This window comes from Haemaphysalis longicornis, unplaced genomic scaffold (assembly GCF_048455015.1).
Source record: "Haemaphysalis longicornis isolate Haplotype H1 unplaced genomic scaffold, Haemaphysalis longicornis Haplotype H1 scaffold_7, whole genome shotgun sequence".
Classification (NCBI taxonomy): Eukaryota; Metazoa; Arthropoda; class Arachnida; order Ixodida; family Ixodidae; genus Haemaphysalis; species Haemaphysalis longicornis.
In genome coordinates, this window is record NW_027526422.1 from 106,758,110 (window position 1) to 106,784,386 (window position 26,277).

General features: G+C 48.3%; 1 protein-coding gene across 1 annotated transcript; it reads right to left on the reverse strand.

Annotated features, from left to right (window-relative positions):
* LOC144146465 (neprilysin-1-like) lies at positions 1-26,277 on the reverse strand. Its single transcript, XM_077678416.1, has 5 exons — positions 25,061-26,277; positions 14,320-14,536; positions 7,642-7,836; positions 1,726-2,130; positions 1-207 (listed from the first exon to the last, which is right to left on the reverse strand). The coding sequence occupies exons 1-5, from the start codon at positions 26,275-26,277 to the stop codon at positions 1-3; spliced, it is 2,241 nt and encodes a 746-aa protein (XP_077534542.1).

A 26,277-nucleotide genomic window follows, 5' to 3' on the forward strand; every position in this document is an offset into this window, starting at 1 on the left:
TTATATGTCATTGGGGCTGTCGTCCCAGAAGCGACAGGTGGGCTCGGGTCGCATCTGTTCCCCACGAAGACAGTGGAACGCCCTGTGGAATCCCCGGTCGTTGGAAAGCGGTCCGTTGACGAGCTCCCTCGGAGGAACCTGGGGCTCGTTGGGCTCATGGCGGTGCGGGGTCTCGCACATGGAACGCGCGTACGCAACGTAGAACGTCTGCGGCGCGCGAGAACATCACACACAAAAATGAAAACAAATGAGAAAAGATGCTTCCGAATGCTGTTCGAGTGATTCGAAAAAGATGCACATTCAGTCGTGCACAGGATATTCGCAGCGATTGATTGCTGATTGTCTGCCGTCACGAAAAGTTAGGTCTTTATGGAATCACTTTTGCCCGAGAGCTACGGGTGCAGCTCTGCGACAAGTTGTTAGTTCAGAAAAAGCATTAAGTATATCTGGATTCATTTGCACATCTATCATCACTTGAACTAACTTCAGAATAGCAGACAGAAAATATGTGTAAGCAAAACTTCGCTCAGCGAAAGTTGTCACGCAGCAGCGTCTTGTAGAAGACCAAAATCAGCTTGGTGAACATAAGGTTATAAAATAAGCTCGTGGTCGATAGGACTATCTTGCAGATCCTTTCTAGTTTAGGAGCCTCGAATAGTAACAACTACCCTGAAAGGGAATAATTCCACAAGCTACATTAATAAACTGGAGAGTTGTATCAATGGCTGGTCGCATATACCTTATCTATTATAACAGAGTGGCAACAATGCAAAATGTTCTCTCCCGAGATAGAGCTTTGCACCGACAGAGGCCGGACTAGAAGCGTACATTTCTGGTAGTCACACATTCAGCGCACTTTGTTGTGTCATTGCTGAAGCGAAGGCTGTGTCACAAATATGCTATGCAAGCCGCTATGAAAGTGTGCGTGACTTAGTGCACTAAACCCAAACCTGCAAAGCGGCCGATGTGATCCGCCCCAGTCGTTTTGATGGTAATTCAAAGCGCGCAATTCCAACGGAGTCAACAGCGACAGGAGGGCGCGAAGCGCCTTGTGATGTCATTTCGCTGCAGTCCTCGTCAGAACTTCCTCTTTCCAGTGGCCTCATAGTATACCGACTTGCGAAGCCACACTGCCTTGCATGTGGCCAGACGCCGTCTTGAATAGGAATCGGTAATTTGTTCCAACAGTTTCGGTTTACCCGCTTGTCTAAAGAAAGTACATTAAGAAAGATCTTCTCTATGAAGATTCGTCACCTGGACAACAGTTTCTTTTCATGAACTATTTTCACGAGCGTGCATTGGGTGACGCCTTCTACTCATATTCGCTCATGTGAGAACCTCCAAAAAAATCTCCACGTACTGAAAGGTATAATAAGAACAGGTGACTGTGCATTGCGCACACCAAAATATAAGCACAGGACTATTTGGGTATCCGAGCGCTGTCTCACGTCTTGCTTCAAGGAACGCCGTCTCATTAGTCTACAGGAGCGTGAGGCCTGGGCTCCACCGCTGTTATTTGGTTTTAGTGAACCTGTCGGAATGTTTCGTCTCGGTTATTTACTGCAACATGGAAGCTGCAAAAAAAAAACCCTGAATGGGTGCTGGTGAACGTGATGATGGCCTCAATCATTTCTGTGCACCTGATTCCTGCGCTGGGACCGAGATCATATATTGACGAATGGGCACCGCCTACTGCACAGACCGCGGAATGCGAGGTACGCTCACCTGGTTCCACTCCTGCAAAGCGCGAGGGTCGCGTCTCCCCATGAGCTGTTCCAGCGGTGTCTTACGCGCGAGGCGCACCACGTACTCGTCATATGCGGTCCTGGCTGGTTCGAGGGCGGCGCTGTGAATTGCCCCGAACATACGTCGTCCACTACCAGTTGACGCCGACGTCCCGTGGGGGTGCTGGGCGCGCAGGCATGCGAGAAAACGTTTAAACCCGACACTGGGCGCCACGCGCTTGCCTCGGTGTTGTGCCCGGTGGTCCGTTGGCGTCTCTGGCAGCAAAAGCACGCGTAGCATGCACCGCGATAGTATAGGTGCCAGCCGCGCCGCCTGTAGCACTGGCCACAGCTGATTCCGTGGGTCACGCCCTTCCAGTGCCGAAGACAGCCGGAGATGCAGCACCTGCACATAATATGCCAATGGGTCCTGGACTGCTAATTGCTCCAGGAGAAAAAGGGGGTCAACTACGAGTCTTTGCACCTCCTAACGAGGCTTCAACCTCCAAAATAATGTTCAAATCACGGATTTAGTATGGCCGACATCACATCATTACTGCGCGGAAAAGGAACTCGAAGAGATTCTTTTGACTCCTGATAACGGTACGCAAAGCAAACACTAGTCTTGTAACGACACTTCATAATGTGATTGATTGGGCTGTTTGACAGAACACGTTAGGTTTAAATCACGAGTGAGTTAATTTCTACGAGCTTCATGTTACGTGCAGTCACCCACTAAAGAGCGAATAAGGATTTGCGGGCAAGTAAAATTTAGTTGTAGGGAGAAATGTCGACCCTGTGTACCCTTAACCACTGAGTGGTGTGGCGAAGCTACCAGCACCAGTGGTGTGGTCCTCGCAGCCTGGACTACATCAGCAGCACTGCTCACGCGAGCGCCAGCAGAAGCACCAGTCCAAGGCAGTTCCGCAATTTGGAAAAGTCGGGGCGCTAAGGGAAACCATCTTAAGGAGCGGTAGGACAGGCCTCTTGTCCTAGTACCCGTTCGGGAGGACATGAACGAATTCTTGCCATGGCGGGGCTGGTGCTTTGGAACACGGTCCACGTACCGTCTGTTATTGCGTCAATGGTAGATGGTGTGAAAACGGGATCCAGAATGATGACGGCGAAACCCTCACCTTACGTTTCTTGGCCGGAGTACAAGTAGCACAAATCATGGTTTAAGGTGAAGCAATGTATTTAAGAAGCATGCATCAGGGAGCCCGAGCCAGGAAACGCACCTAGAGCTTGGTATTCTTTTCTGAACAGTTTGCATCACTTGCCTGTGCGCCATCCCCATTTTAGACCTCTGACGTGAAAACGAGTGGTCAGTGAGGTGAAGAAGCCGGAACTTGCAAAGTGGCAAGGTTACATGCTTCAACTCAATTTTAATGCGCGGATGAATGACGTCAAAGGGTGAAAGCAGCTGAGGCATAGGGCTTCTGCGCTGCCTAGGCGCGGGGCTGCACGCTAGGAGGCCAAACCGACTGTTTCCATTTGGTAGCACAAAAAAAAAAAAAGCGCTCGGTGTCTATAGTCCCGGGCCAGGTTCTTTTCCGAAGGCGCCGTGGCAGACTTCACGTGTTCTTCGTTAGCGCTGTATGCACACCCTCCTTTTTCATTAGCCTGTTAACCTTCGGCGCTTCATCTAAATATAACATAATGTATATTTCTCATGGCAGAATGTCTTCCCAGCAACAAATTTCTCTGTAGAACTTAGGCTCAGCTAAAGGCTTTGGGTGTGAGTGGGAGAGGGAAAGAGGTTCCCAGCCTGCACCACATGTGTATCGGAGGAAAAGAAAAGGGAGTGAAGGGGGTAGAAATATGGGTTGAGGTAGTGGTAGAAAGGTGGTTGGGGTAGGAAAAGGATGGAGTAATGGGGAAGCGAAGATAGATCTACATCAGCGACAACCACCCAGGAACGGGGAAAACTATGTACGCTTGGTGTAGTTGTAAACTGGCTTTCCCAAATTGTCTGTTGCAGCGTGACGCCGGCTTCAAAGGAAAAAATTAGCAATCGCGGTGCAGGCAGACCACCGGCCAAGATCGCGCCGCGGACGCCAGGGGTAAGCGCGCGCCAGAGAGAGAGAAAGAGAGAGAGAGATTTTTATTTTTAGCCAGGCTCAGTCCTAGCGAGTGTCCTTTGGTGGGAAGGTGTGCTAGGTAATCTTGAGCCCTAGTGGTGGTCAGGATCTGTAGCTCGGGACTAGGTAGTGGGAAGGTTCGGTAAACGGAGCGTGGTAAAAAGGGGCATTCCTTAATGGCGTGTGGCGTGGTATCTCGAGCGCCATATGCCCGCCAGTTTGGCTGGGCATATTGGGTAACATAGATGTGGTGGAGAACGCGTCTGGTGGGGAAGGAATGGGCTTGGAATTGCCGCCATAATCTGAAGGTAGAGGAGTGCCAAGTGAGGGTTAGGTAGTTCTAGCCGCTGTAGGGGGTACTGTGTGGTAAGGTCACCAAAAGTAAGCAAGGGTTGACGGGAGTTTCGTGCACCGTGTTGAGAGATGTCTACTTGTGGGGCTGGGTAAATCAGTCCTCCAGCAGCCAGGTGAGCCGTTTTCGCACTGCCAAAGCCCACGCGGCCGGGGGTCCAGTGGAGAATCATGGTTTAGTCGGGAGGAGGGCGGTATACGAGAATGTGGCGAGCAGGGAAGGAGATGTGTCCCTGCGCGAAATTTTGTGCGGCCGTCTTAGAATCGAAGAGTGTGAGATTGGGGCGTTTGGTGATAGGCCCAGCGCTATTGCCGCTTCCTCGGGCTCTTGGGGGTGGGCTGTGCGGATGGTGGCTGCCGCTGCTGGGATCGGTCTGTCTTCTGTTATAATAGTGGCGTACGGAGGGGCCAGGTGGCGCGCCGGAGTGATACTAGTAGCGCCGCGCGCGGCGGAAACTCGCCCTAGAGTGGCGTACTCGTACGGGGTTTCCATGCGGCCGGTGCTGGTTTCGCCCGCTCTTGTCGAATGTCTTGGCGCTCAGATGATAAGTACACAAAGATAGGGATACTAAATTAACTTTTCGCATGCAGATCTGCGGTCATACACGGTCTGTAGCTTCCGGGACGTGCTCTTGCAAGGCGGGATTTAATGGCCGCTGTAAGTATGCCGCGGCTGTGTGCGCTTACGTGAATGAGGCAACTGACGAGACCTGCACAAGCACACCCAAGCAGTCGGGAAAACCATCGAAAAAAACGAAAGCGGGACGTCAACAAGAGCATCGCGACCTGTTCGCAGGTATTTTCTGGTTAGAAAGATGGCCCTGTATGAGCTCTTGCACCGTGTTGTGGGGCCCCATCCTAAGTAGCCTCTCCGTGGACGCACTCTAGCGAGGACCAATGGCCCGCTTAACCGCCTTTCTTATCGTTATATCAAGCATCTTTATGTCCTCATTGTCGAGAAGAAGACTGGAGGGCGCCGTAAGAGATTTTCGGGAGGACAAAATTTTGACTTAATCGAAAGGTATCGGCTTCCTTGAGGCCTCGCTTCTTGGTGGTAACTCGACTGATCATGCGTATGGTTTTATTGATGACGTGTTCGAGGTGCTTCAAGGATACAATACGCTATAAGGCGCTACAATACAGGATACAATACGCTACAAGGCGCTACAATACATCTTTCTAACCTTTTGCTTAGAAATATGAACCCGTCACACGACGAGGGTGGCCGACCAGCATGGGCTCAAGCACCAACCTCGGCGGGGATCATTCAGTTACCTACACAGACGCCTCCCAACATTGAGGGTAGCAATACGCCATCATCGTGGCTACCTCTAGAACGAACCTCCTTGCGTGTGCCTCACTCAAGACCCAAGACATGACGGTAGAAGAAGAGGCAGCCATCGCCTTGGTTCTGACTCAACCAAGGCTTCGGAAGGTAGTCACCGATTCCAACAATCCTACCGGAATCAGTAGTCGGGGTGTGTTTCCCTTGCTGCACTGCGTGTGATAAAAAACCACTCCCCAACCGATTCCACTCAGCTCATCTGGACACCCACTCACGCTTCCATGGAGTACAACGAATACGCCCCCCAACAAGCCAGCGCTGTTACCCCTCAGGCTACGGAGCTGCACGAAGACAGTCAACCGCTTGTCACGTTCAGGAACATAATGTTAACCGAGCATTATCGCCTTCAGAGACAGACCCTACCCTCGCCTTACCTTGACCTTTCTAGAGGACAACAAACTACCCTAAGGCTCATACAATGCGGCTTCTTCGCACACCTGACGCGTCTTCACCTAATGCACCCGAATCGCTACGACGCTGAACGTACATTTTGCTCAGAAGTAGGAACCGTCAGCCACATAATCGGGCGTGTGCGAGTTTAACCCTGAGCACCCCTTCTCTTCTCGTGAACTACCCAACAAGAGCAACGAGAGAGGCTGCTGTCCAGTCGCTCTCTGCCGCCCTGCTTCAGCTGGTGGACAGGGAATAGGTGGCGCGGACTGCATATGGGCTCCAGAGAAGGAACTAAGGCCCGAAGAAACAATTTTAGGGGCCTGAGAAGGAACCAGCCCCCTGCGCCACCCTCTGGGACGTTCAAAAATCTGAAGCAAAGTATTCCCCTCCTCCTTCTTCTACTCCTCCACCGTCTCTGCCACCAATCTCGTCGTTTCCGGCGGCGGTGGCAGAGACGGAGAAGTGACATCTCATCACAGCGAATTGATGCTTTCTTTAATTTCGTAAAAAAAAGTTTCCACTCACGTGCTACGCCAATAGAACTCAACAAACTACCATTCATGCATGATGCATTAATTTAACCTTAGCAAAGAATATCTCTTTGAAGTAATAGAGGGTGCGGTTGAGTGCATTTCACTTGTCTCAGGTTTCACTATTTGTAGCGTCACGAGAGTGAATTTAAGTGACGTCGCACGGGTAATCTTTGTGGGCGTTGTTTACAATTTTGCTTTCCAACCACATCCGCAATGGGGATTGGTGCGAATTTTTTTAGTCTTTCCTTTTTAAACAACGCATGTTTGTATAAATAAATTGTCTAAAACTTGCTTCTGTACAGCTGTTGTATCCGCAAAAGGTTAAAACTGAAAAACCACCGTCATTTCTCTTTAGCCCTAAATAATGTGAACAAGAAGAGCTGTATGGTAACGGTTACGTGTCTATGGCGTTTAATTTTTGGCGAAATTCGGTGGACTTATCTTGGGGTTGGGGCAAATTTTTTGCCATAAAATTGTGGTTATTGATGTCGTTTTTGCCAAAATTCAAAACATCTGGCATTTTCGGCGTCAATATTTGTTCCATTGGGAAACACCACAGTTTATACTGAAGGCCACCGATCGCACTGCAAAAACTAACAAAAGCAAATGGCAGTCAAGTGTGAAATGCAGAGCACGAACAGGCATAAATTTCGGCGACTGCGCACTCATTAATGAAATAATCATCTATTGCAATTGTTATACCAGATCTAACCACGTGTTGTCGCTTGAACCACAGTAAGGTTTTGTGTTATAAAGTCTGCTTAATTCAAGTTTAGCGGCCTGAGGTAGGAGCGGTTAATTGCAGAGCACACATTTTTTTCTCCTGACTCCTTCCCGTTATATACGTGAAGGATTCAAGAGGCTGCGTGGACTTGATCTCCGAACATTGTACGGTAGCTTGGATAGTGGCATATCACCGCAAGCTAAGGCCGACCAAATTCGTAACATGACCCAGGCTTCAAAGCCATTAACTCGCAGGCTAAACGACTGGCCTAAACATCAACCCTACTTAGAATTTCGGAAGTTCTTTAAGAAGACCGGGTCGTGTTATGTCCTAATTCCGTTTGTTTTTGTTTTTAATTCACATTGAATTGGATAAATACCTCACTTGGTGACCATCACAAGGATTTTTTCGGTCGTTTGCAACATAAAACACCAATCTCTACTGTAGCGTATTTGCTCTGGTTCAGTGTAGGCGAAAACAGAAGTCTTACATTGTTGCTGCCGTCATGGGTGCAGTCCGGGTCGGTCCTGTTTTCCTGCACGACGTAGACGCGGAGCATGCGACTTCGGAAGCGGGCCGCACGGAATCGCTGGTAGGTTGCCAGTGCTTGCGACGGCAGCGCCTCTGGTAGGCGCACCGGCGTCCTCCCGTGGCTGCCTTCGTAGCGGTCGTCAGAGAAGCGCACCTGAGAGAAATATGCGCTCACTCACTTATCGCACTCTTAAGGAGAAGTTCCAAGCGTCACTGCATCAATAGTTCCTGCTAACAAAACGCGTTGCCGAAGCCCATGCGGTCGAATTGGCTGATGAAGGACAGTGTTCATTGCACCAGCAAAAGAGAATTGTTGGAGCTCCATATTTTTAAATGATCCATCAGAGGATACTCATACTTCCACCCACGTAATGTGATACCAAAAATAATACAGATCGGCAGTACGCGGAAACCACTTCATATAACAAAACCACAAAAGTATCCACGCATTTGCTTTCTTCGCCGCAAATGTAGCGCAAACACGACATCTTGTGCCGCCCCCCCCCCCCCCTCTTGCCACCAATTACGTTTCGTGTCTTCTCCCAACGGCTGACTTTATGTCGTTCCCCTCTAACTCCTCTTGTGACGGATGGAATAAAGTTTTGCCCAATGAAGAGGATTTTTCCTGGTTCGTGAAGCCCCTCGGACACCTGCTGGGACCTAGTTATTTATGGTGCGCATGGAGCCGCTCAAGGTTACACCCTGCTTACACCCTGCAAGGTTACAGCCTACTACGAGCCACGAGCCTCGCCGAAGACGACGATGACGAAGATGGGAGCTCATCACGCCCCCTCCCCTTCCCCCCCCCCCCCCCACCCCACCCGCAAGCCAGGACGACGCCGGGCGCCTCTCACAAGGCTCACGTCCGTGAAGCCCCTCTGACACCTTCTGGCACCTACTTCATTTTGTTGCGCCTGGAGCAGCTCAGGGTTACACCCTGCTTTAGTCTTTCTTTCACCTCGCCCATCGTCTTCACCACTTTTAACGAGTTGTTTCTTCATTTCGTATTGTAAGGAATGTCGCAGCTTGCAGTAGTGGTGTAAGGATGGAGATACACCAGAGTTGATGGTCGACCTGAGTTTTCCTCACATCGACGGCGGTTCCCAGGAGAGAGGGAGCAGAAAAAGCAAGTTTTTGCAGGTTCTTTGAGCTCGAGCGGAAACCCAAGACTGTCACATTCGGCATTCATGGCAGCCAAGACGTCGGCGCCGCAGGCAAAGTCAAGCCTTCGTACGTCGCCTCCCTGCGACCCATCCAATACTTCCCCGTCTCAACAACCCCGCATCGGAATTCAAGCTCAACCGACCAAAAACGGCACGTAGGCAAAACAAAGGCGTCCGACTCCACTGGGGCAGCCCTGTAGAACGCAGCGCCCCACGGGTCCGCCGCGCTGAAGACGACGACGACGAAGACGGGAGCTCCTCATGTGGCGCATGCCCACCCGCAAGCCAGGACGACGCCGGGCGCATCTAGGCGCCCTACGTCGAGGCGCCCTACTTCAACTTTGATAGAACCTCGTTGCCCTACTCAACGTGCGTTCTAACAGAACGTGGAACCTATCTTGTGGACCCTGTCGTAACTATTGCCGGTTGATTTCTTAAAATGGCGCCAAAAGCTATAGTGGCGCGGGCGACAGCAGGCGATGGCGGAGTGAATTTTTTTTCTGCATTTGATGAAGCATTCATTTTCGCAAAAATCAAGGTAGTATGCTTTTTTATAAAGGAATATTGCAAATAACACTTCTGTATTAATTTGTCGTCTTATATTTGCGTAATGTCTTGTTCTTCTTCGACAATGCTGACAAGTATGAACATTACTCCGGGCTTAGATGGGTAGATTTAGCTTTGACTATATATGACTATTGCGCAGGCCTGTTTTACTTTGGCCGGGTGGCTGAATCGAGTCACACACAGGCAGACAGACAGACAGACAGACAGACAGACAGACCAAATTTTCTGGGTTTAAGTTGCCCAAGAAACACTACCGTCTATAAAACTCTCAAGATCTTTCTACATAATTGCCGTCACCGACGTGGAATACAATGCGGGCCATTACGCGTTCAAGAAGAGAGCGGCACTTGCGGTGTACTAGGCTTGGCATAACATCGAGCTTGCATCGTAGTAAACGGGTTTCGTTAACAAAAACCTCTAAAATGGTGAGTGAGGGAAAAGGCGCCCCCCGCAAAGCATGGTCGGGCAAGTTGGAAGGTAGGTTTAAAGGGCCCATATAGACAAAACATAAGTTCGGTTCATTCGAAAGATTGCCTCGTTATAATCATACTGACAGCACCTTTAACATAAACATCGCTCAAACAATCTGTAAATTCCGAAAAAAGGAAACAGCCATGCGACCCACTATCTCATTTCCTGCAATAGAACCCATGATGCCATATGCCCGGCTGTGGGATTGGCTGAGGCCGGCAACAGCAAACGCAAATTTGGAATGGCTTATAAGTTTCCCGAACGAGCTATTTCCCCTTAAACAGGACACATTATTTTTAGAGCAGTACGAATACGGGGGTGAACAATCAAAGTTACGAAAAAACACGTAAACACCGAAGCAGTCTGTGCGGCACTTTGCCGGCTGACACTGCCTAATACAGCCGTCGGACGCGCTGGACCTGTATGACACAACATTGATTAACTGACATAAGCGGCACTGTCACTTACATTGCCATGTTTGCCGAGTCAAAGCGTACGTTTTAGGAAACGATTAGTATGAGCCCTAATAAAAATACCGTAGATATGTAGAAGTCCGGACAGAAGCAAAGTACAAACACTGGCACTTCAGCGGTATTGCAGCGCCATCTGTGAAAGTGGGGGAAAAACAAGAGAACCAAACCACGGCCTCCGCGATCAGCTGCCGGCGGCGCGCCGTTGCTCCGGCCGTCCCATTCGGCGCGTCCCCCAGCAAAAACATGTAATTTGGCTAACTCCGCAACGCGCCGCGAGGTGGCGGTGTTAGCCGATGGTTCGGCAGCTTGCACCGACTCCCCTGGCCGGCTTTGTGGGGCCTGAGTTGCTGCGTGTTTTCACGGCCGCAATTCGCGTAACTGTGTTGCAGCTTTATTTTTGTTGAGCTGACAAACCGAACTACCAGGTCATGAAGACCGCTTGTCTGAGAAGCTTCGAGGAACAGCACTGAAAAGTTAATCGCGCTGTGATTGCTGCGCTTGATCGGTGCAGGACATTTCCGTGCGGACATTCAGGTGCGCAGATATTTGGGTGCGAAAACTTCTCGGCTACAAAATTATCGGGTGCTTGCTTGTTGGAACAGCAGTTATATTTTTATTTCCGCATAGGGTGGGTTATGGACAACAATAGAGCGCAGTGGTTGCATTTTTATATTGGCGCCGTGTTTGATTTTGCCACTTATTTTTAGAAGTTGAACATTTGTATATTTTTGCTTGATACCTCGTCCAAGGAACACCTGTTATGCATCCTATTGATTATATTCTTACACACATGCCTTTTTTTAATTTACAAGATTTCAATTTACATTCGTTTTTTGCGGCGTGCAACTCAGCTAACAATTAGCCGCCGTTTACGATGGTGTTATTCCTTCTTTATGCAGTTTTCTCTAACCGAAAGACACACTGTCACTATCTAAAGAAAGCAGCATTACAAGCATTCGGTTGCCGCTTAAAACGCAGAAAATCTTACGAGGAGTTTCATGCAGGTTGTGCGCTGTCACACTATGATTTTGCAAACACTGTTCTCGCCACCTTTTTTTTTTTTTTTTTCATACGGACAAGTCTCGCATATTTCGTGTGGAAGAACGTGCCTCTGACAGTGTGTACATGACCAAAGCAAACATGAAACCTGTCATCATTGCTTTACACATGGATGGGCTTCGATATCAGTAATTGAAAATTTAAATGTCTTTAGTCTTGGGTCCAAAATAGGGAAAATTGGGCTTGCCTGTGGTCACCGAAATACATTTAAGAATACAATGATATCGGGGTGCATCTGACTTCGAGTTGTTTTCTTTTTTGCGACTGAAATTGAAACTGTAACTTGCTTAAAGAACAGATTGCCATATCTCTGAGGCTATAGCTCAACGTAATACTTTTTAAACGTGTTAATCCTAAAAATATGACGGGTGCTTCCACCCAACAGGCATTAATTCGAAGGCCAGATAAGAGCGCAGCCATCCGTCGTGCGTATGACGCGATCGCGCCCCGCGCTCTACTGAACTGCATTGACCATGCAGATTATATAATGTACGTTATACGTTGTAACGCGTTAAGTACGTTATAACGCGCACCGAACGTTATTTAGGCGCCAGAAATTTTCTATTGGCCGCAGCGAATATTGTCCGTGTGTCGAGGGCGCCATGCGGCACATATTAAAGAAGTCGCATGGCTGCAATCCTAGCTAAAATAAATGCATTATCAGGTTCGATGAGTCACTTTGCATCCATGACATCAGGTATGCTTTGTTTTTATTCCGATACAAAGCGCGAAAGCTGACGAAACGCCATTTCGAGGAGCGCTGCAGCATACACGCCTTTCATTTCAACCATCGGCTCCGCGCGGCGCGGTGCGGCGGAAAACGGCGAAACGGCCTCTTCGGAATTACGCTCTCTCCGGGCGAATGGGACGGCCGGAGCAAAGGCGCGCCGCCGGAAGCCGATCGCGGAGGCCGTGACCAAACGGTCGTCCAGGAGAATGTAGCAGCCCTGCTTAGCTGGCCATCTTTAGTTTTAAGGCCCTGCTCTGGATGCGTCATTGTCGACGTCACGAAAGCAAACGATTTAGCGGGAGAATGAAAATTTTGCCTTAAAATGATTAATTACTGATTGAATAAAGCGTTTGCTGCCGGACAAGCGCTTAGGAGACTATAAAACACTAACCTTTTCAAATAAAACCATCTCGTATTTTGAATGCATGGTCCGTTTGAAGAAGTAAAACGGGGAAAACACAACACCAAGAAAGTCGACGTCTGGACAAGCGTTAATTTTTCTGTCCTGTAGCACTATTTCGTTGTCGTTGTGTGATTTGTGCTAAAACATTTTAAAGGGGAGACAACCGATTCTTGTGTTCGTTACGCCTTCTATCTCGTAGGAAAGCCAGTGAGGTAACTACAAGGAATTTATAAATAACTTGCCGGAAGTAATCATAGATTCACACTAAATTTTTGAAATCTGAAAGGTGGTGACATTCGGTGTCTCATTGTGACAATACAGAACGTATACAAACAGATCTGTCTACTTCAATACTTGATTCAGAAATAAATAAAGAATCGGAAAGAGCAAATTCCGTAATTCTAGCTGTAGGCAAACTTTCGGTACCTCTTTTCATTCCAGGTACACGTAAAATAATGTTGCTGCGGGGCTAACATTTACGGTTGGCAGCATTCATTTTGGTAGCACACTTAAGGCCCATAGATCTAAATATGTAGCTTTCAAACGGTCTAAGGTTCTATAAGGAAAAGTGTTTCTATTCAAGGTGTTTTAAGCAATGTCCTTTCATTTGGGGGAGGGCTCATACACCCGACAAAATAGGTCCAGACAAAATACAAGTTTGTGTTATTCGAAAGATTTCGTGTTTTGTAGTGCCCCCAGCGCTTGTTCGAATGCAAACGCTGCTTTATTCACTGAGAAATTAATCTGTTTATGTTAAAATTTTGATTTTCCCACTAAATCGTGTGTTTTCGTAACTCCAATGACATCACAGACCGTTCTGCAGCCTAGGATCCCTTGATTCGCGATCCGCCGTACAGGGTAGAGACACATACACGCTGGAGCCGCCATTTTGGATCGCTCGCTCGCCGCCGAAGCAAGTCATTGTATCCAAATAGCGCTAAAAGTATCACCGCAACGCGGTTAACTGGCGAAGTTCGAATCAACTGATTTGTTTCGCTTTGCTGGGTCGCGTCTCAAATGAAACGAACAACGCGCCGAGCACGTTGACCCAATCGCAGGGGCACGGGACCGTTCAAAGGGTGTCTCCACCCTGTACGGCAGAGTTGGTATCGAGGTATTCGCGCGTTTGTTTACGTTGCCGAACCTAGATGGTGCCACCATAACGTGGCGTGTCGTTTTCTGCCTTTTTTTTTCGTTCTGGGAGAAAATCGTTTCGTAAAACATACTGCTCGCTCGACAAATATGTTCACGTAAAACACCGTCGCGTCAATCAATCGGCCAGTGTCGTCTGAGACAACGCCGAAGCCCCGCAGTCCTGTGCAGCTAAACAAGAATAGTGCGCGCAGTACCAACAACAGCAGTACGCAGCGCTACATCTATGTTTACATGTGCTTTCCTAACTTACACTTACCACCATTATTACGGCTTTAAAAAGAATGTGCCCTAAATTTAAGGCAAATAGGTCGGTCGGCAGGCTTATACGCTGCCTAATTTTCGTTTGCTTTTGCCGCCCTCCGCCAATCGCAGAGCTGTCTCGTGTGACATCATAGGTTCTGTTGCGGGAAATGAGCTAGTGGGTCGCATGGCCATTCCCTTTTTTCCAAATTATGTGGCTTATTTGAGCGAAGTTTACGTTAAAAGTGGTGTCAGTATGATTCTAACGAGGCAATCTTTTGAATGAACCAAACTTGTGTTTTCTCTTCATGGCTCCTTTAAACAAGGATGAGTCATTCTTAAAGTGAAATATAGTATTCGGGATGATCTCGCTTACCTTCATATCCCGAAGTCGCTGCTGGGCTCTCTGGCGCGTCTGGTGGTCCATCCAGGGCAGACCAGCCAGCTTCGCATGAAGTACGCGCTTGAGATGCTTCTCCACAAAGAGTATCCCGTCGAAGTCTAGCTGGCTCCGGAGCGCTGCATAGCGGACGTATTCAGCCGCGTCTGCCGTGAGCGCGTCCTCCAGAACAACTCGACTGCATCTCGACCGTCTGAAAGGCGCAGGGGAACAGAGCGATTCGTCAGCCCATAACCAGAACTCAAGCTTGACGAAAGGTGGAAACCCTGCATACTGCGCAAGGGGCAGCACAAGCTCAAGAGGAACTCAGGCGGTTCCACTTAAATAGAAGAGTCGCAAGTCGCAAGGACAGCAGATGCACGACAAAAAGCTGCCTTGTCTACATCATTGTTTTCACCTTTTCCATCGTTTTTTTGACGCGCGCTGGTGTGGCTGTGCGTGTGCGTGTTCGCGGGTGCGTGCGTGTAGTGCGGGCGTTGCGTATGCGGGAATGTATGTGCGTGCATGTGTGGGTGCGTGTGTGAGTGCGCGTGTGTAAGTGCATGTGTGTGTGCGTGTCAGCTTGCGGACGTGTATGTGCGCCCACTCGTGCGTGTGGCTGTGTTGAATACAAGGCGAGCAGACAACTATGCAAAAGCTAAAACCTCTGTCGTACAACGAGTTTAAGAGTAGCAATGACATAAAGCACTCAAATGAAATACGGCAGCTGCCGTATTATGGTATGCGTCTTAAACCCCGGGTCCTTTTATAAGCGAGCAAAATGAGAAAAATTGGCTCCAATCCACCAAGTGAAGGTGATTGGAAAGCAAAGCTTTAAACGACACCCAGAACAATTGCCCATGCTACGTCATTTGAATTCACACACGTGGCTCTAAAAAGATTGAAACCATAGATATTGCCAGCCGTTATCTGCAATTGGCGGTGTCCCGAACACAGCAGCGTCAATCACAGCCGGGCTACAGTGGCGGACTCCGCTGCTGTAGCCCGGCTGTGTGTCGGCTACAAGAAAACGGAGAGGAGCGTCTTTCCAAGGGTGAGACAGCGGAGACTAGCCATCCTGATGTGCTAGCTCGGGGCTACACCACCAGGTGACACAATCTCAGACACCGAAACAATTCAACATGTGAGGTTAGTGATTCTCATTTATGCCGATTAAAACAAGTTAGTTTAGTAAGTTTGAGAATTGCGGGGAAGCTGAGGGAACTTTCATAATCGCTATTTACTAGAACTAGTTGCTCCTTCCCCCTTTTGTAACACCTTTTAAAACACAACCGAATTGGTATTCACCAATTTAGAAAATGGAGTCGCATTCGTGGCAAGCAGTGCGCAAAAGGTAGCGTTTCTGTAGCGGCCAGATGCCTGTATGGGTTCTCTACATTTTGTTTTCCCGCTTTGAAAACCAATCCTTAACCTATCTTTGCCGTATGACCACTTAATTCCGTCGGGTCCGGGTTACGCAGGAGTTGCTGTCAAACATGTTAATCAAGCCGTGCCACGAAAGCGCGCAATGAACGTTAATTTGCACCAAAACAGGCCCAAAACAACCGTCGCTAAAGCAGATGATGACAAACGCTGGGGAAATCGTCCCGCCATCTAGAGTGTGCTCCGTGAGTGAAACCCTCCGTCTTCCACCCCTCCCGCCACCGCCGCCTTTGCCGCGTTGGGAATTCATTGTCGCGCATACAGCGAAAAAACTGGTCGCTGGTAAAGGTAGAAAGATTTGCTTTAAACACCTCGCATTATGCAAACTACATCTAAACAACGTAGAACTATTGATACTAGAGTGTAACCATACGATACCCTGCACCGCGGGTTACCGCACGTTTCGAAGAAATAGTTTCTGGAACCGCATACATGAGTACTGCAATAGCGTTTGTCATGCGAAGCTCTGAAAGGCTGTCTGTACATTGAACGTAATGCTAAGACTGCACAACATTGGAAACTGCAATATTAGAACGTAGGTATTCGCCCCTTGCAGAAATAAACTCTTGTGGAACATGGTTTAAAGGGACCATGCAGACAAAATATAAGTTTGGTTGATTAGAAAGTTTGCCTTGTGAGAATAATACTGACACTATTCTTAACGTAAACTTCGCTCAAATAGCTATATAATTAGGAAAAGGGCGAATGGCCATGCGACCCACTAGCTTATTTCCCGCAACAGAACCTATGATGTTTACGCGACAGGTCTGCGATCGGCTGCTGCTGGCAAAAGCAACCGTAAATTAAGGAGACCTCATAAGCTGCCCGAAGGAGGTATTTGCACTTGAATTTAGGGCACATTCTTTTTATAGCAGTAAGAATGGTGGTATAAGCAGTGGAAGATACGAAAGCACACGTAGACATCGAAGTACCGATGTGCGTAGTTTCTTACAATGTGCACTAGAGATGAATCTGGCGCTAGCGTCTATGCGGCTCACATCAAGGCCGTCTGCGTCGTCATTGACCGCCATTACATCATGCGCTAGCCTCAGTTTCATCATTGGCTTGGGTTGAAACGTTTTAGTGACCACAAATGCATATTCAAAGAGCCACAAAAAGGCGAAGAATAGTGCGGGATTATGTAAGTGGAAAATATTACAAGCTGTTTTAAAACTAAGAAAAAAAAGGAAGTAAAGCGTATTTTTGCCAAACTGTTGTGATTGCTATTCTTCAGGTCAAAGTGGTAGTTACTAACAATGTTAGTATTTGGGGGAAACTCGTCACAGACCGTTATTTTATTAATTTTGCCATTAGTTGAAAGAATACCATGTTAGAAGAGTTTGGAAAGTTTTTTTAGAGTGCCTATGAAAAAGTTGCCTTCGTGGTGAGCTGGTGCACCGACCGTCAGCTACTGTTTAAGAAAGCTCGCTGCTGAGTGAGTTGGTGTTACTTGAAGAAAAAAGAAAACATCGCGTTAAACAGTCGCGGACGATGACAAATAGGACGGAAACAGGCGCCTGTATCAGTCGCATCTTTTCTTCGTCAAAGCACATTTTGTTTCTGTTTTTCGCCAGCTACAAATTGCGGGGCCGCCATGGTGTAAGAATATTTAGGTGTTGACACTGCGCGCGGCGGCGCGGCCAGATCTTGTTCGCCGCTCCATGCGCTTCTCCGGAACGCCGCCAGAGTGCGCACCGCCAGGAGGGCCTGTCTGCTCGCCGAGCTACGGCAGCCGTAATGCAGGTGCTGTGGGATCGTTTGGTGGAGCGGCGTGTACGTGAAGTTTTTTGATTGCAGATAGGCACAGACAGATTGGAAATGCTGTCGACACCAAATAATTTTGGGCTACTTTCATTTTTACTCACAGAAACTGCAGCAGTGCGCGGAACAGCAGCGAGAACGCGGTCGTGCGACCCTTTCGAGCTCGTTGTCGAAACGCTTCTATTGCGAATAATTTTTTTTTGCTCATCCGCACGGCTCCAGAGAGTGTGCTTACTTTCCCACCTTTTAAAATAAAAAGTTGTGCTAAACGCACACGCTCGCCCTTTTGGGCCGAAAAGCCTACGCGTAGCATAAAATGTTGCTTGAGCAGTGTAAATCGCCCAAGGTGTGAGGTGGTAATGCCCGCCGTGTAAAGAATATAGAAAATTCGTCCAACTGTGGTTCTTTAACGTGTGCAGAGACGTCAGGGACGCTTTCGCATTTCGCCTGTATCAGAAATGCTACCTCCATAGCTAGGCACCCAACCCGCGCTGTTTTGCTGTGTAGCGTGACGCCTGCGCCGCTGTTGCGCGAGGGCCCAGAAAGAAGCTAAACCAAGACAATACATATGCGACATTTTAATGGCTAAGGCACTGCAGCGCTGCCCACTCGACGCGAAAATCGTCAGTGAAAATTTCCCAGGGGTTCCTCTATCACGCTCGGCTTTCACGACGATATCGACGGTGCTGAGCGGTTGTCTATCTCACGGAAACACAGGCGTGCACGCCCAGATATAAAATACTCACGCGACTCTAAACTGGGATTGGCGGATGTCAGTTTGGAATAATTGCAGTCGGCCTGGTAAGGCGACTTTGTGGACCACAAAAATTATGCACCGAACTTAGTAGGGTCAGGGCATATTATACAGCTTTATAAACGTAGTATGTTAAACCAAAATGTGCAGCGGGTAAAAACTGGGCCCGCGATGGCTGTATAAACTTACCACATCGCTGCCATGGCATACGGCGTGTAGTGTGCAAGTGTAACACTGACTGCGGCATCAACGAAAGAATGCAACTGCTGCCCGTGTTCTGTACGATTTGAATAATCCCATTTGGTCAAAATTTGGAGCCTTGCATTGCGGTGTCTATTATTTCCCACAGTGGCGTATCCAGAAAATATTTTTGGGGGTTGCTATACTCCACAGGTAAAAAATTACAAAAAGAAATAGATCCTGCGGCGAAACAATTTTCGTTTTTCTGCTTCAGTAATGCCTGTGTTATTTGTTTCGTTGACGTGATATCTGCACAAAAATACGGATACGTATAAGAACCATACTTCTGAGCGAACCAATATTCTTGTTATCCTTTTTTTACATTTTAATATAACGATTCGCTGTGTTAATAGCATTGCTCTGTCTAGGCCCCTGTATACCCATGTATGCATATAGCATAAGGATAAAAATATTATTTTTTGTTCCACGAAAGCCAAAATAGCCGTTGTGTGTAACACACATTTTTAACTACAAGTCGCCTTTCTTGCCGGAGAAAACACAATGCCTTACAAGAGCCGTTCGCAGAGATTTGCCATCGAAAAGCACATGGGCCGCGATATCCGCGCACTGCGTCGCCTTGCTGTACCGCGTGAGTTCCACAACGCTCACTACGGCTGGTGCCGCAGTGATCGGGGACGAACACAACGTGGAAGCTGAATCATAATGTCTACTCCTCACTCTGGCGGCAGAAAACACTAGAGTGAACTAGAATACTTGGGTAGTGGAAAAAGCGGCCGCCGCCGAGTGAGGCACTTCGTGTCAACCCCGCGCGGTGGCGCTCGCGTGCCCCGCCCGAGCGCTTTTTCGCCTCGGGTAACGGCGGGTAGGCGTGCGTTGGGGCAGTCTCCGAGGGGCTACAGTTCTTTTTTCGTGTAAAAACCGTTGATAATGCTATTAATGTACCAGGGTTTTTATGGGAAAGGTAGCTACGTCGTGTATTTACCGTTTGCTCATTTCTTCATCCCATTTGGCCAACCGAGCAGACCGCGCCGTGCTTTAGCGATCGAGCTCGCTATCATGCCGATATTTTTTTCTTCGTTGTTTGATGATTTTGCTATGGTATTGTGTCAACTGAAAAAAGAGTGGCGTGCTTTAGGCTGGCCAGCATACGTCACTTCTGCTTTTTTTTCTTTATTTTCTTGCTGATTTTTCGATCAAGATCTGCATACCGAGCGAACTGCGTTGTGCGTGCGCAAACGTTTTTCGTTTTCTTTTTTCAAATTTGACCCATGCAGCACACCTGACAGATGTCTTAAAACTTCAGTCAAGTCAACGAAAAGCGCGTAAATACAGGATTCGCAACCGCAATTTTCAGATAAGCACCAAGTCACACGGCACTTTTCGGCGCAGTGAACACCTACAAACATAACATAACACATTATTTACATTTAATTATTTACATCTAATATACAAGCAAAAAGAACCAAGAGTATTTAAAGAAATGTGGTGCCTGCTAGGCTCCTCCTGCAGTTTTACAAAGCAAGATCATGTGCAGTGGCTTAACTCCAAGTATAGCGTGCACCCGCCCTCTTTTTAGCTCTTGAGCGGTTGATCGACTTTACAAAAAAGTGCAAACGGGTGGTTACATAAAAGGATGTCACCTGGGCTGTAAGTGACTTGGAGTGCTGATCACACCCAAAAGCACTCTGCTGTTTTTGTTTGATGATAGCCAGCACATCTATGACACTATCGTGGTGCAGCTCGTGAGTGCTGAAGCAGTTCGTGAAAATACTCCCCAACTGCTCGATAAATCTGTAAAGGCGACCATGGGGGTAAAGCAAACCTCCCTTATCCCGAAGGCTTGTGTACTCAGCTGCACCTAGCCTCAAAACGGTGTCTTTTCCTGTGAGTAACAGTGCACAGCATTCCTCACACTCTGTCTTGAAGACAGTTTTCTTGGCAACGTACCCGCAGACATAGAAGATTAACCTCTTGTCCCTTTTCGCAATGATGCATGCAGCGTGGTCTGAACTTATATCGGGCTGCTGCTGAATGTGAAGTTCCGCCCCAGACAAGTGCGTGTGCGTTCGCGTGCGTGCGTGCGTGTGCGCGCGCGTTGTGTGCGTCTGTGCGTGTATGCGTGCGTGTATGTGTGTCCGCGCGTGTGTGCGTGCGCGTGTGTATGTGCGCGCGTGTGGGTGCGCGCGAGTGTGTGTGCGTGTGTGTTCGCACGTGCGTGCGTGCGCGTATGTGCGTGTCTGCGTGTGTGTGTGTGTATGTGTGCAAGTGAGCCTGCACACACACACACACACACACACACGCACACACACACACACACAAATTTAAATAAGCCTGAACCCGCCAGACTGTTTCTAAATATCAGCCCGCGTCCGACAGAGTATGAGCCCGAAAAAAATCGGCCTTTTCAACCTAGAGCGACTATATATACAGATATATCGCATTTAATTTTCTTAAACTTGAACCGAGCTTTGTACAACACACACACACACACGCACATACACACACACACACACACACACACACACACACACACACACACACACATATATATATATATATATATATATATATATATATATATATATATATATATATATATATATATTGAGAGACAGAGCTCCGAGGTGCTGAAGGACCACTTTTAATTAGGCTCCCGAGCACAGGCCACCGAAAGACGGAACTGTCCGGGGATGATGATGGTTATACACAGATGACAGTGGCGATGGGTTTGGATGGGTAGAAGGAACAGAGGGATTGACCCGCCGTGTTCCACACTGGATATAACAACGGTCATGTCGCTTCCAGGCACAAATATCACAACAGTACACCCCCAATGCCCACAATATATATATATATATATATATATATATATATATATATATATATATATATATATATATATATATATATATATATATATATATATATATATAGTCGTGAAGTAGAGTCCTTAGTTGCTGCAGGAATAAGCACAAAGTAGAAGTACGCTCTTCGGAGACTTTATTTCCAACGTTTCGACCTGAGACAGGTCGAAACGTTGGAAATAAAGTCTCCGAAGAGCGTACTTCTACTTTGTGTATATATATGTATATATATATATATATATATATATATATATATATATATATATATATATATATATATATATATATATATATAGATTTCGATGAGTTTTGCAACGGGCCAGAAGAAACGGTCAGGTAAAAGATAAGAACAACTTTGCGGTTAACTTGTTTATTATAAATTAGTCCGACAGTTTCGGAAGTGGAACTTCCTTCCTCAGGGACAATCCCACAATGAACACCGAATCCTTATGCACACTGCATGCGAGGGAGTCTCTCTTCCTCTCCCTCATAAGGAGGGGAATACGCCAGAGAACGTAAAAAATCCGGTAACAACACGGCACTTGCTGAGTGGAGAGGATTTAAATTAAAAAAAGGAAGAAAAGGAGGAAAGGCGGTAGTTTTAGTGAGAAAACGGCTCGGGTGGGGGAAGGGAGCGGGACCAAAGGTTTCTATCGGCCCGCTGCGGCTGGGATGCTGTATATATATATATATATATATATATATATATATATATATATATATATATATATATATATATCCTAACATAGAAAATATTTTTTTAGTATAGTATCAGCGAACGATATTTTTAACGGCGCCGCAGTGACCTCGCACTTTGATTTTTTTGTTTTTATTTTAAGCTAAATGATCAATGCGGAAACATTTTAGCATCAACCATCACGAAGACACTGCATGCATGCGCTCGGGCAAGGACGTCCCAAAATATTTTTTGTTGAAGCCCGAGGCTTGCCCGCGCCCGAGAAAGTGCGTGCTACCTGCCCCGGGCCCTTGCAGTGTACTAATCCACGCAACACACACGATACGTTTTAAAAACTTCACTCAAGTCATCGAAAAGCATCAACATTCGCAACCGTACGTAGTTCTAAGAAAAGCACCACACTTAATCGCGCGATCATTTTAAAAGTGCACAGTTCCTTGGAACGCTGGTTGTCCATTAACATAAAATAATTACCGCTTTAGAAATGCACAAGTTCATGAAATGTGCTGCCCACGTCTTGCAGACGTAAGATAATTATGAACAGGTAGGAACTCAACAAATAAAAGCAGGGTAAAACAAATCGCAAATATAAAATATTTCTAGCAATCACATAAATCTGTTAGGGGTGCAGTCCCACCCCACAATACTGCCTAATCCTTTCAAACTGCATGAGCCATGGCCCTTCTGCAATTAGAGACCGTCGCACGCATAACACCCTGTCCGCATTGCCAATAAAAGACAGAATCAAGAACACTTAAGGATCAGTGCAGTGCCTGAAAGGCTCCTCTTGTAATTACACACAAGAAAGACCATGTGCAGCGGTTAAAAAACGTCAAAACACAGCGTGAATCACCAAACAGCAGCATAGCGGCACGTCGATCAACGAGCGCCGCTTTGGGATCTCCTCGGGCGGGGCACACCAGCGCCACGCGCGGCGGTTAACACGTTTGGCTTCAAGGGCGCCGTGGGGAGCAGCCGCCGCTTTTTCCACTACCCAAGTATTCTAGTTCACTCTAGAAAACACCGAAACGCACGTGAATGACACGGAAAGTGAAGCACGCCACGCATCCACCGCAGCTGCGCCCGCTACTCCGCGAGCGATAGCCGGCCCCTCATTCGCAGCGCCCCCGCGCAGCTGCGGTCTGCGGATGTACTAAGGGTGAACACGATCTGGCGTTCTTCTCCGCCGTGGCTGGCGAGTGTCAACACCTAACTATTTTTACACCATGGGGGCGGCATATTAACCGCTCAGTCATACGTCCTTCGACTGCGCCATGACCAACGTTAGATACGATCACGCACTGCGGCTGTTTCCCCGAATTCGGCTACCACAGAACAGGAGGATTTAGGCTTCCTTGTAGCTCGTAGACGTGTTAATGCATACTGAAGAAAGCAAACGCCCTTGTAGACAACGTCCAGAGAGGCAAGGGGGAAGGCCGTCGTCAAAGAAAAGCACATTTATTTATATTATGTTCAGGGAACTGTTCATCTATGCAGCCATCTCGACGCCTCGCTTGGTCGTTCTTCGTATTCTTCGTCTATGTGCCTGCTGAGCTGGGTGCGAGCTTCTTCGTCTTCCATGAAAGTTTCAACACCCCACAAACCTCTTAACAATCCAGTTGTCATGCCAAGGCCAAGCCAAAAGCGGGGGTCTTCCCATAAACCCCCACGATGACATGGATTTCCAGGCGCAGTTTTCTATCTAGTATACTTGCTAAGAAACTCTATATTTACTAAGAAAGTCTATGTCGATGCGTAGTGCTGTTGGTAATGCGCACACTATGCTTGTGTGAGCTGCGGAGCACAGCGGCTCTTTGCGGTTGTCTCAGACGACACTGGCCGATTGGCGTAAGCGACGGCGTCTTACGGGACCGTATTTCTCGAGTTAGTACCATGTTTTACGACAGGATTAGTTTCTCCGGGAACAAAAAAAAAATTACGCCCATCTTCCCACGAGGGAACCCTGGTTGTGATGCGACGCATCGGGGAGTTCAATTGGTGTTTCCGTTGGGTTGATTCTCTAAATCGGGTGAAACGTGTTGTGACGTGAAGTCGAACGAGAGCGAGCGCTGACTGAACCGCCGCAGCGCGCTACCCGCTTTATATTCACAGCGCCTGAAGGAGAGGAGACAGCGGAGGACAGTCGCGCATGCGCTCACTTGCGCGGCGAGAGCGGAGCGAAGCGCGTGCACGCAGCTGTTGTTTATGATGAGACGGAGTGAGAGTGTTGCGCACAGTTGTCGGAGAGAAGAGCGGAGGAGAATCGCGCATGCGCAGGTGGCGTGCGGACACCGCCGACGCCGACGCCGACGCAGGAGAGACATGCCTCAGAGCAAGAGATGCGTCGCATCTAAAAACAAGTTAGGTAAAATGCCGTCAAAAACAAAGCAAAAGCAGAAAAGGCCTGCTGTGGTAGGGTGGTGCCATCTAGGCTGACTGACGAAAACCAGATTCCACTTCACACCAAGCATAGCTTGACCTGAAGACCCGTTCTTATGATGTCGTTTCAGAGGTCCTTAAATCACACTATTTAGCAAGAGAATAAAATTTTAGCTTAAATCGACTAACTTCTCAGTGAATAAAGCATTGTTTGCTTCCGGACAAGCGCTGAGGGCACTATAAAATACGTAATTTATCGAATTACCCTAACTTGTATGTTGTATGCATGGCCCTTTTACGACGTTCTGACGCCAAACGCGAGACACTAGGTATTCAGTTTTCTGCACCCTTGTGAGGCCTTCCGTACCAATTTGTTTTTCTCTCTCAAAAAACTAAAATCACTGCTTGCTTCTGTTTCGTCCGTGGCTTCATACTGACGTTAATTGCCTCTGAGAAATCTTGCAACACCTATCCATGCCTCGAACACATTCGAAAGACGTCATCAGCGATACAGGAGAATAATTACTTTGCATGATGCCGAGCACAGCACTCCACAAACGCAATGGAGCTTTTATAATCGGGAAGCATCTGTTACCTCAAGAAGGCCATATCATGCAGAAAGGAGGCCGTAAAGCTTACCTTCTATAGAGTGCCCCAGATTTGATATCGGCTTTGACCGCTGTGGGTATGAAGACGTCCACGTGTCGCACAAGCCGGTAGCCAAGAAGGTTGAGGACAGTCTCGGGTCTCGTCTCGCCCACGAGTTGCACAAGAGGATCAATGAAGTTGTCCAGCTCAGTGCGCACAATGCGGGCATCCGGTCTGACGCCCTCCAGGGCCACCTGAAGAAAGGGCCGAAGCACCGAGTCGGCATCGCTGAGCTGGTGGTGCGGTACAAGCGGCTCGTGGCTTTGTAGCAGGCCGTCCATTTTGTTGGATAATGCGGCCACGTCCTCGGATAGCGGGCGAAGCCACGGCCGATTCTGGTGCATGGTCAGCATGGCAGTGAGAACGTCGTCAGCGCCCACGGAGCCGTTCCGGTAGCCGTGGGACAGCCGCAACGTGTTGTCGGCCCGTACGTTCACCTCGACGAGAGGTGCGAGCTCCATGAGGCGTTGTAACTTTCCCGCGGCCACCCACACGTCGGGGAGCGCATCGTCGATTCTGTAAGGCCAACCACCTAATCCGGTCAATTTAAGGAGATCTTCTAACGGAACATTGCCCAGCCTCCTGAGATTGGGCACATCGACGCAGTCCTGCCAGAGCCGTGCGGAAGCCCTCACGACATGCGCTTCCCTGCCAACCTTGCCGATGCCTTGAAGGAAAGACATCACACGTGCCTCCGTCGGCTGCGCCAGTTGCTTGGCCGCTTTGCCGTTTCTTACTCGAGGCTGTGTGCACACGTGGCCGTAGAAGTCCTGGCATGGTCGGACGCTAGCATCCAGAGAGCGAATGAGTGCTGCCATCTGCTCGCTGCACCAGGGGTTCCTGCATTGCTTTTTCGGGGATACCGAGGTGCCTTTCTTGAACGTTGGGCTCAACACCCGTGGCCCCGCGTGGCTGCCGACGACATCACCCCCGCTGTCCGTGATGTCGTACAAAAGCGAAGACGCAGTGTAACGTCCTAAGTAACTGGTGATACCCGCCGCGATTGCGACAAACGCTGCCACCCCGACGACTCCGTAGAGTATAACGCTGGCGGGCTGGTGAAACTTGTGCCCAAATTCTTCGTGTAAGCGCTGCTCTCCCGTCGAAATGATCGAATTTGTCGATGTAGACGCCCTTGGATTTGCACTATTCCTCTCACTCACATGTTCAATCTGTAGCCCCGAACTCGCACTTCCCTTGGAGCTCAT